The 18,336-nt window shown below is 27.1% G+C and overlaps 2 protein-coding genes across 2 annotated transcripts; one reads left to right on the plus strand and one right to left on the minus strand.

Moving 5' to 3' along the window:
- Positions 1–6,934: 6,934 nt before the first annotated feature.
- DSM5745_00332 (uncharacterized protein) lies at positions 6,935–7,826 on the minus strand (the record flags this gene model as incomplete). The annotated part of the gene is made up of 2 exons (XM_026742348.1): positions 6,935–7,396; positions 7,473–7,826. 2 exons carry the CDS (start codon positions 7,824–7,826, stop codon positions 6,935–6,937), a joined length of 816 nt encoding a protein of 271 aa, XP_026608193.1.
- A 2,693-nt stretch (positions 7,827–10,519) lies between these two features.
- On the plus strand, positions 10,520–11,030 carry DSM5745_00333 (uncharacterized protein; the record flags this gene model as incomplete). Its single annotated transcript, XM_026742349.1, has 4 exons — positions 10,520–10,588; positions 10,661–10,734; positions 10,800–10,871; positions 10,931–11,030. The coding sequence occupies 4 exons, from the start codon at positions 10,520–10,522 to the stop codon at positions 11,028–11,030; spliced, it is 315 nt and encodes a 104-aa protein (XP_026608194.1).
- Positions 11,031–18,336: the final 7,306 nt, after the last annotated feature.

Here is an 18,336-nt window from a genome sequence, read left to right on the forward strand (position 1 = left end):
ACTAAAAAAGGTTTAAACTATTATAAAATAGCTAATGCTAAAAAATATAAAAAAAGTAATATTTTTTTTTAAAATTTTACGGCTTTTATTAAAGGTTTATTAAAAATTATAGCTAAGTTATAGTAATATTATTTAACCTTATAAAAATTAACACGGTTATAAAATACTTATTAAAAAAAAAGTATTAAAAATATTTAATATATTACATTTTAGGTTTATAAAGTGGCCCTTATTAAAATACTTTAATTTAAAATTATATATATAATTATAAATTAATGCCTTGGGGTACATTATTACTAAAGTACTATTTTAATTAATAAAAATATATAGTAATATTTAGTTACTTTTTAGTTTTATAAGTTAAAAAACACAAAAACCTATTATAAAACCTATAACTTTAAAATGCTTGTAATTATAAAATACTTTTAAGTTTAAAAATATTACCTTAAAGGTAATAAGTTTCCTATTAAGGTACTTATAAACTATAATAATTTATAATAATTTATAATAATTAAGAACCTAATAAAAAAATAAGTATAATAAGCTAAAAAACTTACAGCTTTTAACTTTATTATTAAGTATTATTTAAGTATAAAAAACCTAGTAAATGCTTTAAGTAAAAAAATAAACTATATTTTTAAAAAAGGGAAGGAAAGAGCCGCAAGTAAAATAGTTTTTTATAAATTATAAAAATAATTTAATAATTAAATACTATTATATTTTAAATTTAAGTTATAAATTAATATATAAGTAGCTATAGTTAATAAAAACTAGCATATAAATAAATTATAATTAAATATTAAAAAATTATTATAAATAGCCTAAGACTATAATAAAAAGTTTAAAAAAATAAAAAGTAATTTTATAAATTTAAAACGCGTAAAAAATTTTAAGTATTAAAAAGTAGTAAATAATAGTTTATTATATTTTAAAAACTAAGTTTATATACTAAAGTTAGTAGTATTATATAAAAAAATTATAAAAGTAAATTATAATAAACCCTAAGGTAAACACTAAAATATTAATACTATTATTATAAATATTTTATAAAGGTACTATTAACTAAACATAACTAAATATATTAAAAAGCATGTTAAAAAATATAATAAATGTTAATAAATTATGGTTTATAAATATAAGTTTTATAAATTTTTAAAACTATTAAATTTACTAAAAGCGCCCGTGAAATAGATTAGTATAAATTTTATTATTAAATTATTACTTATAAAGTATAATAAGCACGTGTATAATATTATTTTAGTAATAATTAAAATATATACTAAATTTATATAGTATATCCCTTACTTAAAAAGTATTAATATAAAATAACTTATAAATACCCTTATAAATAATATTTTTTACTTTATTAGTATATTAAAAAACATAGTTAATAATTATAAAAGCCTTTTTATTAATATATTTTAGGCCACACTAAGCCACTGCCTAGGCGTAAAATAAAAACTATTTATTATATATTATTTATAAATAAATAGCTAAACCAAGAGGTAAAACCAAGTTTTTAAGTATTATTTTTATGCCTATATTAACTAGTATTAAGATAATTAGCCATGCTAAATTAAAATAGTATAATTTATAAATAATAATATATATAAATAATTTATAGGTTATATATTTACTAAGGCTTTTATAAATTTAAAAATTATTATATATATTAATATTAAGGAACCAGAGCATGTATTAAATATTAAACTTTAAAAAGTTATAAAATTTAAGAAAATCCGTGCAAAGCTAAAAAAGTAATTATAAAAATTAAAAAAGGTAATAGCTATATAATATAATAAAAAGTATAAAAAAATAAGCTTTAAAATTAATAATTATATTATACTTTATATAAAAAATATTAAGTCCGCAAGGCTAAATTATAAATTAAGTAAAATATTTATTAGCCTATTTTTAATAATTATAAAATAAAAAAGGTAATTATATAAGCTACTACTTTTATTAAATATATGCTAGTTATATAATATTTTTTATATTATATTTTTAAAACCTTATTAAGGTAATTTATTTTAAGTACTAAATATTAGTCTTATACTAGTAAATAATAAAAAAAAATATTTTATTAAAAAAATTCCTAATATTTATAAATATAAAAGCAAAGTATAATACCTTATAAAATAACAAGGTTAAAATAATATAAAAAATAATATATGGGAGCTAAAGGCTTATATAGCTAAAATTATAATACTTAATAAATTTAAGTAATCTTATAAAAATAAATTATAAAGGGTAAAAAAAAAGTATATTTAAAAGTCTACTTTTTATAAGCTATAAGTAATTATAAAAAAAAAGTATATTTTATTTTTACTAATTAGCGGCGCCCGCAGGGCCTTTAATAAAAAAAAAAAAAATAAAAAAAAATAAAAAATAAAATAAAATAAAAAAATAAAACTTAAATAAGCACCTAGGCGGCGCAGCGCGCAAAACCTTAAATACCTAATATAAAAATAACACCTAGCAGGGCATTAATACTAACCCCTAATATAAAAGTTAATTAAATAATAACCCTAAATAGCGCTATAGCGCAATAAATATTAAATTAAAAAAAATATAAATTTATAATAGGGTTAGTAATATAATATAAGGTAAATTAAATATATAAATATATAATTAATAGCTAAAGCCGCGCTAGTATAAAGGGTAAAGGTAGCTATTAAAGTAATAATAGTAAATAGCCTAAAAACATAAATAAAAACTGCACGTAGTATTAATATAAATAATATTAGCAAAGTATAATTATAATTTATAAGTAATAATATTATCGCGGACCACACGGGCACTAGTTAAAAAAAAATTTTAAATTAAATATTAATATAACTAAACTAATAAAAAAAATACCTATGCTTATAGTTATGGTAGCCTAAATAGCTATAAAAAGGGTATTATAAGTATTTTTTAATATTATAATATTTATATTTTTTTATAAATTATTATTATTAATATATATAATATTATATAGGCCTAGGACCCGGAGTAGTTTTAGCTAAATTATAATTATATTAAATATAATATACTTTACTAGGGTTTTATAATTATTTTTATAATAATTATATTTTTTACCCGCGGGCTTAATATATTTAAAATAGTAAGTTATTACTTATATATAAAAATAATAATTAATTTTTTAGGTAGTAAATAGCATGTATTAAAAATAGCAAGCCTAAAGTAAATTAAGGGGTAGTAAAGTAAAAAGGGCTAAGGTAATAATTAAAAAAGTAACTAGGGGAGCGGGGGCTAGGGCCAGGAGTTATATTAAAAGTATAAAAAAAATAATAATAATAAAGTTAATAGCAGGGGCGGCAGCGCAAGCGTGATAAAAATAAGTAATTTTAAAAAATATATTAATAAAAATAAAAAGTAAAGGCTAAAACCAAGGCTTAACTACTATAATAAAAAAATATAAAATAAAATATTATAATAAGCTAAATAATTATTAATAATAGTATTTAAAGCATAATATAAAATTATATTAAATATTAAAATAAAAAAAATATAAAGTAAAAAGCAAGCGTGGGAAACCTTAAAAAATAAAATAAGGTTAAAAATATATAATATAATAAAGGCTATAATAAAGGTAAACCGCGTTTAATTTAACTATTAAAAATAATTTTAAAAATATAAAAATAAAAAAATTAAATATAAAAAGCTTATTAATTAAATTAAAAAGGTAAGTACGTAGTAAGGCATAAAAAAAAATAAATAAAAGGCTAATATAGTAATATATTAATAGTTAAAATAAAATAACCATATATTATAAATAATTACTAAAAGTATTAAAAAAAGTGTAAAAATAAGAAGATTTAGCTATTTAAAACTTAAAGCTTTATTATAAAAATTAAGTATAAAATAAAATAAAATATACAGGCCTAATAATACTAACATATAACTAATATTATTAAAATAAATAACACCGCGCTTAAAAAACATGGAAAAAAATAAATATAGGGTATTTTAACTTTAAAAATATAATTAAATAATTAAAAAATAATAAAAATATAATAAAAAAGGTATATACTTATAGGTGTTATCTTACTTTAGGTATTAAAAAAATTTAAAAAAAAAAAATAAATTACAAGGGTGTTTTAGTATTAAAATTAAAATATTATGCCTAGCCACCGCAGGTAGTAATATTATATTTAAACCTAATAATAAAATAAGGTAATTAAATTAATTTTTTACCCCTAACTTTAAATATAAATTATATATAAACTATAATACTTTATAAACCTAGAAATAGCTTATTTTATAGCGCTTAATAAAATTTATAATTTAAATTACTTTTTATAAAAAAAAATATAAATTTATGGATTGCAAGGGCGTAATTACTTAAAAAAAAAGTATTATTATTACTACTATAATATTATAATTATATAATATTATAATAACGCAATCCAGCGGCCTAAGGCCACTTAATAAAAAAACTTTAGCACTAATTTAACCGCGCGCTAAGGTAGCAGTTAGTTATATAATATATAAAATACTAAGTTTAACTTAGAACTTTAACTTAAAAAATTAGTAATTAATTCCTACTATAAATACACAACACTTTCCTATTGCGGTAATTCACGTTCTCCTAATCTCAGCGCAGTATACAAAAGCGCCTCACAATAAGGAAAATACAGGTTATTAAAAAAGTTATTTAGCTTTATTATTTACTAGAAAAGCTTATAAATACTTAAAAGGTAAATTTTATAGTTATTATAATTTATAAAAATAATAAAAATACTATAGCATTAGCTAGTAACCCCTAGTTTTATACTTAAAGTAAATATATTAATATTTAGTATTACTTTATTTAAAAAAAAGCTAAAGGTGTTATTAATATTTAGTTTATTTTTATTAAAAAATAAATAATAAATAGCTTTACTAAGCCACTAGGGCCTAAGGTATTTAAATACTTTAAAGCCTTATTAATATTTTTTTTAAACTTATGTAAGTAGGTTTTCTAGTAGTTTTTATATTAAAATTAGGCTTTTTTATATTAAACTTATAATAATTTATATATTATAAAATTATATTTAATTATTTTTATTTCTAGCCTATTATTATTTTATTTTTATTTTTAGGAATTAACCCTGTGGTAAAGGTAATATAGTATTATTTTATTTTAAAACCTTATTTTAGTTTTATATAATACCTTAACTATAGTACTAAAGGTTAATATATTTTTAGCCTAGTTTAATAAAATTCCTAGTGCTTTTTATATTTACCCATAGGAAATATTATTTTTAAATATTAAAATATAAGCTTATTAGCATAACTAGCTTATTAATTACTTTAATTAAAATCTTTATTTAATATTTTTTTAGGCTTTAAAGCGCGGCTACACCATATAATTAATAACTTTTAAAACCTTAAAACTTTTTTAAATTAAATAATTAAATAATATTATTAGCTCCTAGCACTTGTGGGCTATTATAATAATTTTATTTTTTAATAAAAAAAATATTATTATTTAAAATTATAATTCTTATTATAATCCTACTAGCCTATACCTTAAAAACTTTATATTTAAAGTTTAATTATACTTACTATAGTTACTAGGCTAATACTATATTATTTAAAATATATAATATTATACTAACACCAAGTTTTTTAAAAAAAATTAATACCTAAAATATATATTTTAATAAGTTTAATATATTATTATACTAGGTAATTTACCTTATACTAAGAATTAAGATTCTTAAATAGCTTATTATATACTAGTTTATTATTACTAGCTAATAATTTTTATATAAACTAGGCCTTATTTTTATTTTTAAAATAACTTTTATATACTTTAATATTTATTATTACTTTTTTAATTATAAAAATACTATAAAATTTATAAAAAAGCTAGTAAACATGCTAGCTAGTTTTTAAATTTATAAATTACTTAATTTATTATTTAKTATTTATTTTACTTTTAGGCCCCTTAGTGCCCGGAGCTTTTATTAAAAGTTTACTTATTTTATATATTTTATTATTATTTACTTATATTTTTAGGGACTACTCCAGCCTATTAATACCTAAAGTTTTTATTAATACTTGCTTTTTTTATTATTTTAATTACTAGCTTTTTAATACTTACTTATAAATTATACCTTTAAAAAAGCTTTTTTTAGTACTAATAGCCTATAGCTTATTAATTTAAAAAAAAACTTTTTTTATACTAGTAGCTTATAGCTTATTAATTTAAAAAAGTTTTTAATATAAATAAAAAAAGTACTAAAAATAAGTATTTAAGGCTACTAGTGGCCTTAGGGCTTTAATAAAAAAAGGTTTTTTTAACTTAAATAATTACTATAAAACTCTTTATTTATCCCTAGAATATCTAGCTTAGTACACCAAGTAATAAAAGAGACTTCTACATACAGTAACTATTTATTCCTTTTAGTAGTTCGGTCATAGAACCTATGGCCAGTTGTCAACGTTTGCTAAACTCGATTTAGTTCTCCCTTGGTCCAACCGCTGGGGTCTCATTGCAGCAACATGGATTAGTCAAGTTCACGCTCAAGGCTATCTGGACTTTCCAGCCCCTGTTGCGCGTGGAGGCTGACGAACATAGCCTTGGACACAAGAGGAGTACAGCAATTAACGCACGTTCTTGTAGGGACACCTAGAGTGGCACTTTAATAGCAGATGGAGCCGTGCAGACGGTTAGATCAGCGTCCTACATCAGTTTGCACGCAAGGCATTTCACGGCAGTGCCACCGGTCGGTTACATGAGGAACAATATGGCTACTGAGCAAGGGTAATATCGAGAACAGTCTGACGATTGTAAGCAGCAATTGCAATGATAGACATCCTTGACAATCCCTTCAGAGGGACACCAGTGAAAGCAAACTGAACAACTATGTTGAATAGTGCAGTTAACATCGAGAACAGTCATAGAATAATACCAAACCGAAAACCACCTCCATTGTGGCTCCTAATCAGCCCCAGTTACAGAGACCAATAGACGCCAGTGCTCAGGCACAACCGATAGGAACCAACTCCCGAGCGAGAGATCATCGTCAAGGGTCTGGAGGATGGCTATCTCCGACTCGATGACACTAGCATCTCCGACCGTAGCTATGTCGATGGTGCCATAAAGCTCCACAAAGACCGCTATGGCAGGGCCTTCGATGGACTCCCTGATCTTGTCCGCCACAGTCTTCGTCATTTTACCTTCTTCCACCAGCGCCTTCAGCGCATGTTTTGCATTGCGGTCCTCGCACAACCCGCCCTTCAACTTGTCAACATAATCCTGGAGGTTTTCGGGCGTCGCCACGCCCACCACGCCAGCGTAAGCCTTACGGAACAGGTCGATATCGTCCTCGCCGTCCTTCTTGCGCGCGAGATCGTGCTCTATCAGTCGTTTGATTATGATGGCCGCATCACCCAGTGTGGCCTTGGCAATCGTCAGTAGATGCGCGTCTTTTTGCACCCCAGGTCTAGAGGTGAACAGCTGCAAATAGGGTACTCACTGGAGGCACCTCCTTAGCGAAGTCCGACAATGCTCCGCTACTGGCGTCGGTCATCATCGGCGACACGGCCTTATAATCGATCCTGCTAGCATCCTCGGCCGTAACGAAGGCGTGGCATGCCAGGGTGTACGCTTGTAGACGATGGGCGAGAGCGCGAATCGTGAGGTCGGAAGGGGCCTCTTCGCCTTCTGCGGGCTGGTACCTCTCTCTGATAGCCTTCTGCGACTCGTCCACCCTCTCAGCACACATCTGGATATTGTTGAAAAACCACTCTTTATCTGAATCATCAGAGGGAACAGATCCTATAGTGATCGGAGGGGCATTTCCGTCTGGAGCTGTGTTCCAGGTGCCCATTGTGCAAGGCTGGAAGGTTGAGAAAAGAGGCAGAAGACTACAGATGGTCAAGGTGACGGTGAATAGAAGACAGGTGGTTTGGAAGGGCAGATTGCTTTGCTGGATGGGCAATTGCCCGGAGACTCGTGCTCAATTTATTCCTACCTGGTGCTGGGCTGACGCGACGAGGGCGTGGTGTCGATCTCGCAGGAGACGGTGGATGATTGGGGCATCGCGGCTTCCGGTTTCTCGCCGTCGGAAAGTCAGTTATCCGGGCTGAAGAGCTGGATTCTGACGTGGAATCCGGAAACCTGGAGCTGGGGGATCCGGATCGCACAACTCTGGCAGCCAGTCAGATCAAGCAGGCTCATGGTGCAATCCTAGGCCCATTTCTCACGCAGGGGTGACCCCAGCGCAACGGCCAGTCGGGAAGAAAGCAGCCGGATGTGCTTGTAATCCGTCAGATGGGAATGGTAGGGTGGCATCCACGCAGGCAAGAGGGTAGTAAGGCCCGGGGTCAGACGACCTCCGTAAAAAGAAACGAAACATCATCCGGTGAAAACGCAGTCCCATTAGCCAACAGCGTACCGCGACAGCRATTCCGGCGTTCAGCCTTTGACTTTGGAACACCTGTACATGAAGCTCTGGATATGATATGCACAACTCTAGTCTTGGTACACTGGTTCTTAGCCACCCATCCATGGATTACTATTCCTACCTCATCATGATCCTGGGGGCCATATCAAGAAAGATTCGCTCGGACCCTGGGACCCTGTGATCCCTTATCTTCCGAGATATATAGAGTTTTTGATCGAGGATTCAGCCTGAAAAAGAGGAACAACGGATGGCCCGCCTTGATTCCAAGGTTAATCTGGTGCTGGCCGCATTCCGTATATCATGGTACCCTCCACATCGACCTGACTCAGTAGTGAAAGATGCATCCCCCGGTCGTGGTGGCCTCCCAGTAGACCGATTCGCAGGGTTACGCGGTACACCAATAATCGACGGAATCAGTGTCCACAAACAAACTGGCCAAGGCCCGTTCTGAAGCGGCCGCGTAGAGTAGTTTTGAATAGTAATTTAGGGTTCAGTGGCCTTGGTGCTGTCGGGTATAGGGTAACTAAAAGTGTCTGCCTTGATTACGGATGCCGGCAAGCGTAAATGCCAAGATAGAGTCGTTCATGGTATGCGGGTGTCTTCCATGGTGACCGTCAACGCAACTTGGAGTAAAGATAGGTGATGGATGACTGGAATGGGCGTGAGCTAGGGGTGCTCGGGGGTGGTGAGGTAGGGTATGGTACCCTATGGAGTTAGGATTGCGGCCGGGCAATGTATGTAGGTCAGTTACCAGGCTTGCACAGGGAATTCGAAATAGTAGATTCTTTCACAGTTGGATGATTTTTGGCTGCTATCTTGTGGGATCCATGACTCGTAAGAATATAGCGAAAATGTCTATGAGCACTTCGGAACAGACAACAATTAGTAACGCCGTTGGTAGAGCGGGGGCAAAAGGATTTTGGATCCAATGGATCTTAGAAGCCAACAGTTTTGTGCTAAACCTCGAGGTCATCAAGTCTTGATTTGAGGCGCTCTCTATAGGCTCCTCTTACCTTCTAGACTGGGTGCTAAGAAGTCGACATAGTCTCCACAGCCGCATTGCCCTGTTGGCTCTCCGCGCTTAAAGAGCGCTTATGGTACCCTAGGCTTTGACGTGACGCTGGGCTAGGGATGGTGAAAGGCCGTCTGTGATATCCTATTCTGTAAGGACATAGTCGATAGCGTCTGTACGGGCCAGAGGGTGCACCTGCTGGGCTAATTAAACGATGACAAGGCCTCGAACGGGGCCCAGCAGTCTAGTGCGATACCCATGGGCGTATACCATATGGATGAACAATGAAGCTATATGATTGGATGGGCTAATTTCAAGCAGGCAACGCGGTAACCCCTGCCGTAGGTATAACATGAGCTGCGTAGTGGGAGTTACCGGTTGGCCATATTCTCCAACCCAAATGCTCACTTGCAGGAGACTATTGACCTTGCTGCAGCTTCTGGCCTTGGCAGAACCTAATTGACTCAATTCGTGGGTCTGGATGTGACACGGCTCTCGACGGCTGGAAAGGCCTTCTGCTCTGTTTGACGGTACCCTCCACACCCAGCCATCTACAGCGTAGGTAGGGGTTAATGGTCGATGGTCTATTACACAACTACGCTACTCCGTACTGGGTATGTGAGCAAAGAATTGCAAAATGGCGCTCCGGAGTGGACACTGAAACTGACCAGGAACGCGGTGTAGGCAAAAGCAAACCCTAACTCTGGCTTGGCTTCTGAAATTTGCGGCACATCGCAGCAAACCCCGCGGTTTCCAGCCAGTCAAAGTACCCTCGGTATGCGGGTACTTCGCATTGTCACTGCTGATCTTCTGCTCGACCTCCAATTGTCTTCCCCGGATCCCCGCGTGAGGAGGATGGTGATTGTTGACACTTGACAGATCCAGAGCAATCTCTGGGTCTCTGCACCTATGCCCAACCCCAAAAGCAAGGGATTTGCCCCTGACTTAGCCCTGGTGACTGTTAAATAGGACGCTTCCTCCGAATTGAATCGCTTCACTTCCTCACCTCCTTCTGTTTCTTCGCGCGAGCCGTCACTCAATCGATCAAGTCGCGTCGGTCGCTCGTTTACACGCATATCAGCACTTCCGGTATAACTTTTTAATCATGAAGCTCTCCATCATCACTTTGCCAATCCTCGGCTTCCTCGCCTCCAGCGCTGCTGCAGTCAAGATCGTAAGCTCTCGAGACTCCCGGACTATCCCTCTCCACCATGAACCACCACTAACCACACCTCTCAAACAACAGGACACCAAGAGCCGCGACGGCGAGGTCTCCACGACCTTCGTGCCCTTTGGCGAGTGCGGCAACTTCCCTGAGCCGTACGCTCTCTCCATTCCACCAGAATACAGGATGCCCTCCGCTGATGCTTTCCTACCATCTGCAGTGCCGTCGCCGCTCACACCGTCGCAACCCCCAAGCTCGACAAGAGCAAGTACTACCTCTGCATATTCTTCGAGTACGTCCCCTCCGCGTTACTCTTATACTTGGGATAATGTGCTGACGGTTGAGCTACAGCAAGCCCGACTGCCGCGGGACCAACGTCGGCAACGCGAACGAGGGGAAGAAGTCGCCTGAGTTGAAGAAGTGGGCCAAGTCGGCGCACTGCTTGAAATAGGTGGCATGGGTATATGTCTGGTCGGGTTGAGCGCAGTATCCGCGTACTGGGTTCGGCGCATTTGGGATGGAGAAGTGACGGTGTGCCGGGTGGCATGCATTGCCAGCGAGAAAGGATAGCAATGCACCTTTGCTAGGGTTTTGTGTAGTGTTCTGTTTCCAGATGGCCGCGTAAACGGATGGTCGGGCGCCCAGAGAATCCAGAGAACTATAGGACTGCCAGGAATAGATGTAGCCATGACTCGATGGTACGATGGGTAGTTCCTGCACTTGCGCTGCTGACCGGTTCATCATACACCGCTAAGACCTATCTTGCTATATTTCCTTGCCATACGGTAAGCAGTGTGAAGGAGGAGGGTATGTCTTGGTCACTAGGCTCAAGCCCAAGCTCGCAGCACCAAGTGTCGGAGCGGAGATCTGGCAGGCCGGAGAAGCCACCAGAAGCCTCTAGCCTAAATTAGCTTTATTCCCCGCGCTTATTTTAAAGAGGCTAGTATTATTATATATTATTTTTTTTATTAAAAATTTTATATATAGATTATTTCTTAACTAGATTTACTTATTATTTTATAATATTATTATTTATTTTATAATATTTTTATTTTATTTTTATAAATAACTTTTTTAGCCTATTTAATAGGTTATAAGCCCTTATTTTTTTTAATTTTTTATTTATAAATACTACTTGTTCCTATTTATTTTATACCTAAAAATTTATATATAATTAATTAAAACAGCGGCGCCGGAAGCCCTAAAATTTTAATTAATTAATTTTAATTAATATTTATAAATACCTTTACTTTTAATATATTAAAAGGCTTTATAACGCCTAATATAATACTTGTTATAAAGTTTATATTCACTTTTATTATTATAATAAATTAAGTAATAAATTTACTAAAAAAGGCTTTTATACTTAATATAGTAAATAAGAAATTAAAAGGTAGGAAAAATTATAATATATAAACCTAGTTAATAGGCCTAAAATTAAACTTATATAATTTTAAGGTACTTATTAAAAAATATTTTACACCTAATATTAATATTAATATTATACTAAAAATAAGTAATTATATTAAAAAAGGTTTAAATATAGCTTGTAAAAAGTTTAATAAATAATATTATATAAATAATATAAGTAAATTTAAAAAAAGGTGCTATATATAAATAAGTTTTATGCTAAAATTAACTAGGTTTTTAATAAAAATAAATATATAATAACTTATATAATTTAAAAAAAGGCTATTATTATTAACTAGGCTAGCTATAGTATAGTTTAAAAGTTTATTAAAATATTTTATAAAAAGTATAAATTTAGTAATAAATTTAATATAATTATTACTTTATACTAGTAAGTTTTTTTATTTTTAAAAAAATTACAGGCGGAAATATTTTTATATTATAAAGTAAAGTATATTTTAACACCCACAAGTGTTATTAAAAAAATAACTATAATATAATTTTAAAAGGTTTATTATAAAATTTTGAATAAAATAAAGGTTTAGACTTTTGTTCACGCGGTAGTACTAAAAAATAATAATAATAATAATAATAAAAATAAAAGTAGGAACAAGAATAATAGTTTTAAATTTAAAAATAAAAAATAAAACACACCTTATTAAGGCGTTTTAAAAAAAGGCATGTTTAATAAGCAGTGGCAAAAAAAAGGATAGCTTTAAAAAAGAATTACTAAAAAATATATATAATTATTATAATAAGGGACCTTATAATCCTTTAAATTATTATTATTTAGTATTAAAAAAATAACTATTAAGCTAGTAATTATTAGGCAAGATTTAGTGCTATAAGTTTATTAAGCTAATAAATTTAAATAATACTAAGAATAGTAACGCTAGCAAGCCTAGCACCACTATAGTTTTTTTAATAAACTTAGGGTAAATATAATATAAATTTTAGTATATATAGTATTATACTTTTTATTATATTAATAATATTAAAGTTTTATAATTAATAGCTTATAAATACTAGCTTTAAAATTCCTATATATAATAATAAAGACCTTATAAAGAATTTTTATATTATTTAACTTTTATAATATGTATTTACTATATTAAATAGTAAAAAAGTAATTCCTAAAGAAAGAGGTAAAATTAACCTATATATTTAGTTAAATAATAGTAAGGTATTAATATTATAATTTAATTACATATAGTCTCCTAAATTACTATATAATATTTTACTAATAAAAAAAATTAAAATAGACTTAGGCCTCTGGTATAATAATAAATTTTTAAAAATTTAATAAATAAAAAATAATAAGGTTATTTTTAAGGTTTATATTAATAAAGACGTGCCTTGGCTAAGTAAACTAAATATTAATATTAATAAAAAAGCAAGCTTTAATATAGCTTTAGTTTTAATAAAAGTTTAGCATAGGCGTTTAGGCTATATATTAGTATTATAACTTAATAAAAACCACGCGTAGTTAAATAATACTAATAATAAAAAATTTAATAAATATTATAATAATAAAATAATTATAAATTATAAAATATATAAGCTAGCAAAGTTAAAAAAAGGTTTCTAAAACTTTTTAATAATAAGTTATAAAGCCCCTATAAATAGTTTATATTAATATTTAATTAGTAAAGCCTTAGGGTATTTAAAGATATAACTATGCTTTATTAATGCTTAATAATAATTTTAGGGATTATTTTTGCTAGTTTTTACACTAAAAAATAAGGTAATAAACACGCTTATTTACATATATTTATAATAGCTTAATATAAGTAAAGTATATATTATAAAAATAAAAAGTAATAATACTAGGGATTTTAATAATTATAAGGCCTGGTATTACTAAAATTAAACTAGTATTAAATTTAAAGAAACTTTAAGCTATATACCTAAAAAAAAACAGGAAAATTAAGTAGTTTAGTAAATATATAATATAAATTACTTATAATATAATAATAAATATAAAGTTATTAAGAAAGCTATAGCTGCTAGTGGTTAAATTTGTATTATATATTTAAAATTAACTTATTTAAAAAGGTAAAATAAAACTACTAGTAAAAAAATTTATAAAAGGCCTAGAAATATTAGTGCTAAATAATACTTTACTAAAGTATTTATAAATTTTTAAATATAATACCTATGTTTATATCCCTGCGGAAATAAAAATAAAAGCTTTAAAAATAATACCTAAAGTAAAGAAAAAAAAACTTATAAAATATAAAAATTTTTATATTTATAAAATATACTTCCCGGAGTCCGGAAAGATTATTAAATTAAAAAATATTATATTTAAAAAAAAAAAGATAATAGTAAAGCACCTTTACTTATTTTATTACCTTTACTAACTAATTTTAATAAGGGCCCTGGTGGTTTAGTTAGTTTTAATAAATAATTTAAAATATAAAATTTTGATGATAATAATTTACAAGTGGCTAATAAAAGTAAAAAATTTATTATAATTAAAAGAGTTTGTAAGACCGACAAGTCTCAAAGATCTCTACTAATAATAAAAATATTAATAAAGGAATTTAACTAATAAAAATAGAGTATTTTAAACCCTGTTAAATAATACTAAAAAAATTACTTAAAAATTTAAAAAAAAGGCTGGCCTTAAGGCCACCTTTATAAACCTTTAAGTTATACTTAGCTATTTTTAATTAAAAAGTAAATATAGGTTTAAATATTCTGCGCATGGGTTTTTATTTTAATTTATATTTAAAATTTATTTTAGCCTTGCCTAACTAGTAGCTAAAACCCTAAATATTAATAACTTAATTAAGTTATATAATTTAATATAATAATAAGGTATACTAAGCCTTTAGCGGCCTAAGGCTAAAGCTTAAGTTACTTAAAATACTAATTTTAAACTAATAATAAATTAGCTTTAGTAATATTAAATAAAAAAATATTAGGCTTAATAATTTTTTTTTAATTAAAGGGTTGTCCGCGACCCGCTACTAAATTAAAAAATATAATAATAATAAAATACTATTATTATTATTAATATTAATATTAAATACAGCTTTATTATTACTATTCTTAACTTTATTAAAGTATTATTTAATATATTAATTTTAGTGTTTTATTCTTATTATTTATAGTGCTTTAAATAAAATATAATATTTATGTATAATTAAAAGGGGAAAGGTGGCACTTTAATAATACCTAGTATAAAATATAAATTATAATATAGTTTATAATTTTATAAACTTTTAAACTTATTAAATTTTTTRCTAAATAAAAAATTACCTTTTTTTATTATAGTTAAAAAAAAGTTCTTTTAGGCACTGCCCTGGCTTTTTAATAAGTAAAAAAAAGCACCTTATTATAACTATAATAATTTAAAATACCCCTACCTTTGCCCCTTATACTCCTATTATAGTATAATTATAAAATCTTTTTAATATAATATTTTTACTAACTTTAAAAGCCCTTGGCCTTCTTAATTTTTTTTATATTTATTTTTTTAGGTTTAATAACTTTAATTTTAATTAGTTTTTAGGTAATAATAATAATAGTAATAACTAGTATAACTTATATTTAATAGGTACCTTTAAAATATATAATAAGGTTATAGGTAATAATTTAGTAAGTTTTTTTTATTTTAATAACTACTAACTAGTGGCGCTCCGCCGGCGCTTTATTAAATATATTAATTTTTAATTTTATAATAACTATTTTATTATTTTATTATAGCTCCCGCGCTTACTAACTTACCTTTTTTTATTTTATCTTATATTATATTAATTATTATTATTATTAATACTTTTATTATAGGTTTTATATTACTACCTTCTTAGGCTTTTTCTCCCCTAGCCTTTAGCTTTTTATTTTTTATAAATATATTTTATTTTTAACTAGTTTACTAGTAAAATAGCTTTAATATAAATATTAGTTAATAAAAAATAGGTTTACTTATAGTACGCGAAATATATTTAAGCATATAAAAATAATAGGTTAATTAGTAACTTTAATTACTATATTTATTTAGTTATTTGGCGTAATTACTTTTATTATATTTATAATAAGGGCACTTGTCTTCCCCTACTATTTTATATAAAAAAATATTGCCTTTTTATAATAAATAAACCCTGCTAACTATAATAAATATATTTATTACTAAAATATATTCACGTATTAGGTTAAGTTAGTAATAAAAAATTATAAAAAAAAATAAGTACTAAGGTCCAGGCTATAAAGGTATTAGCTTTAGCTATTTAAAAGCTTATATAATTTTTTTAGCTTGTTACTAAATAGCCCCCGGCCTATTTTAATAATAACTAAAATATTTACTAGTCTACTAATATTTTTTTTTAAAAAATAAGCTTATTATACCCTTTTTTTAAAAAAAATACTAGGTATAAAAAAAACGCCTATAAAGGCCCCTGCTTTTACTCTTAATATTAAATAGTAATTTTTTATTACAGCCTTGCCGCGTAGCTAGTTATTATTTTTTTTTTAAAAAAAAAATAAAAAAATTTTTTTTTAATACTTTAATTTTAACATAAATATAGTCCTTTATTTTAAATTATAATTTAAAATAAGTTTTAATACTAAGCCAGCAGTAGTCTAGCTATAGTTTATTAAATTTTAAAATTTTATAAAAAAATAAAAAAGGTAATTACTTTACTTATAGCCTTAGGTATAATTTTAAAATTTTATAAAATAAAAAATCTTGCACCCCTTTTTAAAGCTATAAATAATTAATAATAATTAAGTAGTAATTTAATAATTTTTTAATAATACTAGTAATTTATTAAACCTTAAAACCTAGTAAAAAAAAAGGTATTTAACTTAATAAAGTTATTACCTTTTTTTTTAAACTAGTAGTAAACTAGTATTATTATAGCTAGTTTTTTATAATTTACCAGGACTTTTTATGTATGCTTAAAATTAAAAAGTAGTTTTTATAAATTCTTATAGCTAGGCCAGCCTTTTTACTTAATAAAAAATTTATTATATTTATAAATATATTGTTTTTTAAAAATAGCCTTAACTTTTTTTTTTATTAACTAACTTTATAGTTAATAATTACTTTTTTTTAAGCTTATCTTACTATATAAATAGCTTTAAAAAAATATAAAATACTAAATAAATTTTTAATTAATTATATATACTAATAAGCCGGAGCTAATATACCTACTTTTTAATAATAAATTTAATTTTAAAGGGTTTATTATACTTTAGGTTAAGTTTTTTACTTAAATATATTAACTTAATATTTTTTTTAAAAATATTAAAACATTATTTTTAATCTTAAATTTTATTAAATAGTATTTTTAATTATAGTAAAGCGCCTGCTTTTTTTACGCCTTATTTATATAATTTTATAAATTTTTATAAAGCTATTTTAAATAGCATAAGTGCTTTTTAATAAAAAAAATAAAATATTAATTTTTTTAGGTTTTTAAGCCTAAAAATTACTAGTTTTTATTTATAGCTTAYTATAAGTAAAGTATAGCTAGTTAAGTTATTTTTTAAGTTATTATAGGTAAAGCATACTAGTAATAAATATAATACTTAATTACTTTATTAATAATTATAATACACGCGTAAATATACCTTAAATGTTTAGTTTTAATACTTAGTTTAATTATTTAATTAAAAATAATATACTATACTAAGTTATTACTTAATATATAGCGCTTAATAAAAGGCTATTTAATACTTTAAAATAAAAAATAAACCTTAATTTATTATTATGCTCCAGGGCAACCCTATATTATATATATTTTTTTTAATAAATAAGTTAACTAACTTTTCCGCGGTAATTTTATTAGTAATAAAAAAATATTTTATTTTTTTTATTAAATTAATTTATAACTACTAAAATTATGCTATAAATACAACCTTTATACTTTAATAAAGGTAGGCTAATAATAAAATTTATAAAAATATTTTTTATAGCGCATTTAGTATTAAAAAAATATTAAACTTTTTTAAAATAACTACCTTAAAACCTTAAACCTTTAATATAAAAAACATTTTTTAATATACACACGTGTATTTTTATTAAGCTTTTTTTACTAAAACTTATAGGTAAGTAATTTAATAATCCTTTTATAACTAAAATAACCTATATAAAAATTATTATAATATTATTTTATAATTTTATATTATAACACGGGTATAAAAGGTATATAAATAATACTTTTATAAAAAAAAGTTTTTTTTTTCTTATGTTATTTAATAATAAAAAAGGCCTGCCTTAAATTAATAGGAATTATACCTTTAAGCTATTATTATAATTAACTAGTAAAAGTATTTTTTATTAAGTTATAATTAGTTATTACTAAAGGGTATTTATAACTAGTTTAGTGGTTTTTTTC

The sequence above is a fragment of the Aspergillus mulundensis genome (assembly GCF_003369625.1).
Source record: "Aspergillus mulundensis strain DSM 5745 chromosome Unknown scaffold_0, whole genome shotgun sequence".
NCBI classification, from domain to species: domain Eukaryota; kingdom Fungi; phylum Ascomycota; class Eurotiomycetes; order Eurotiales; family Aspergillaceae; genus Aspergillus; species Aspergillus mulundensis.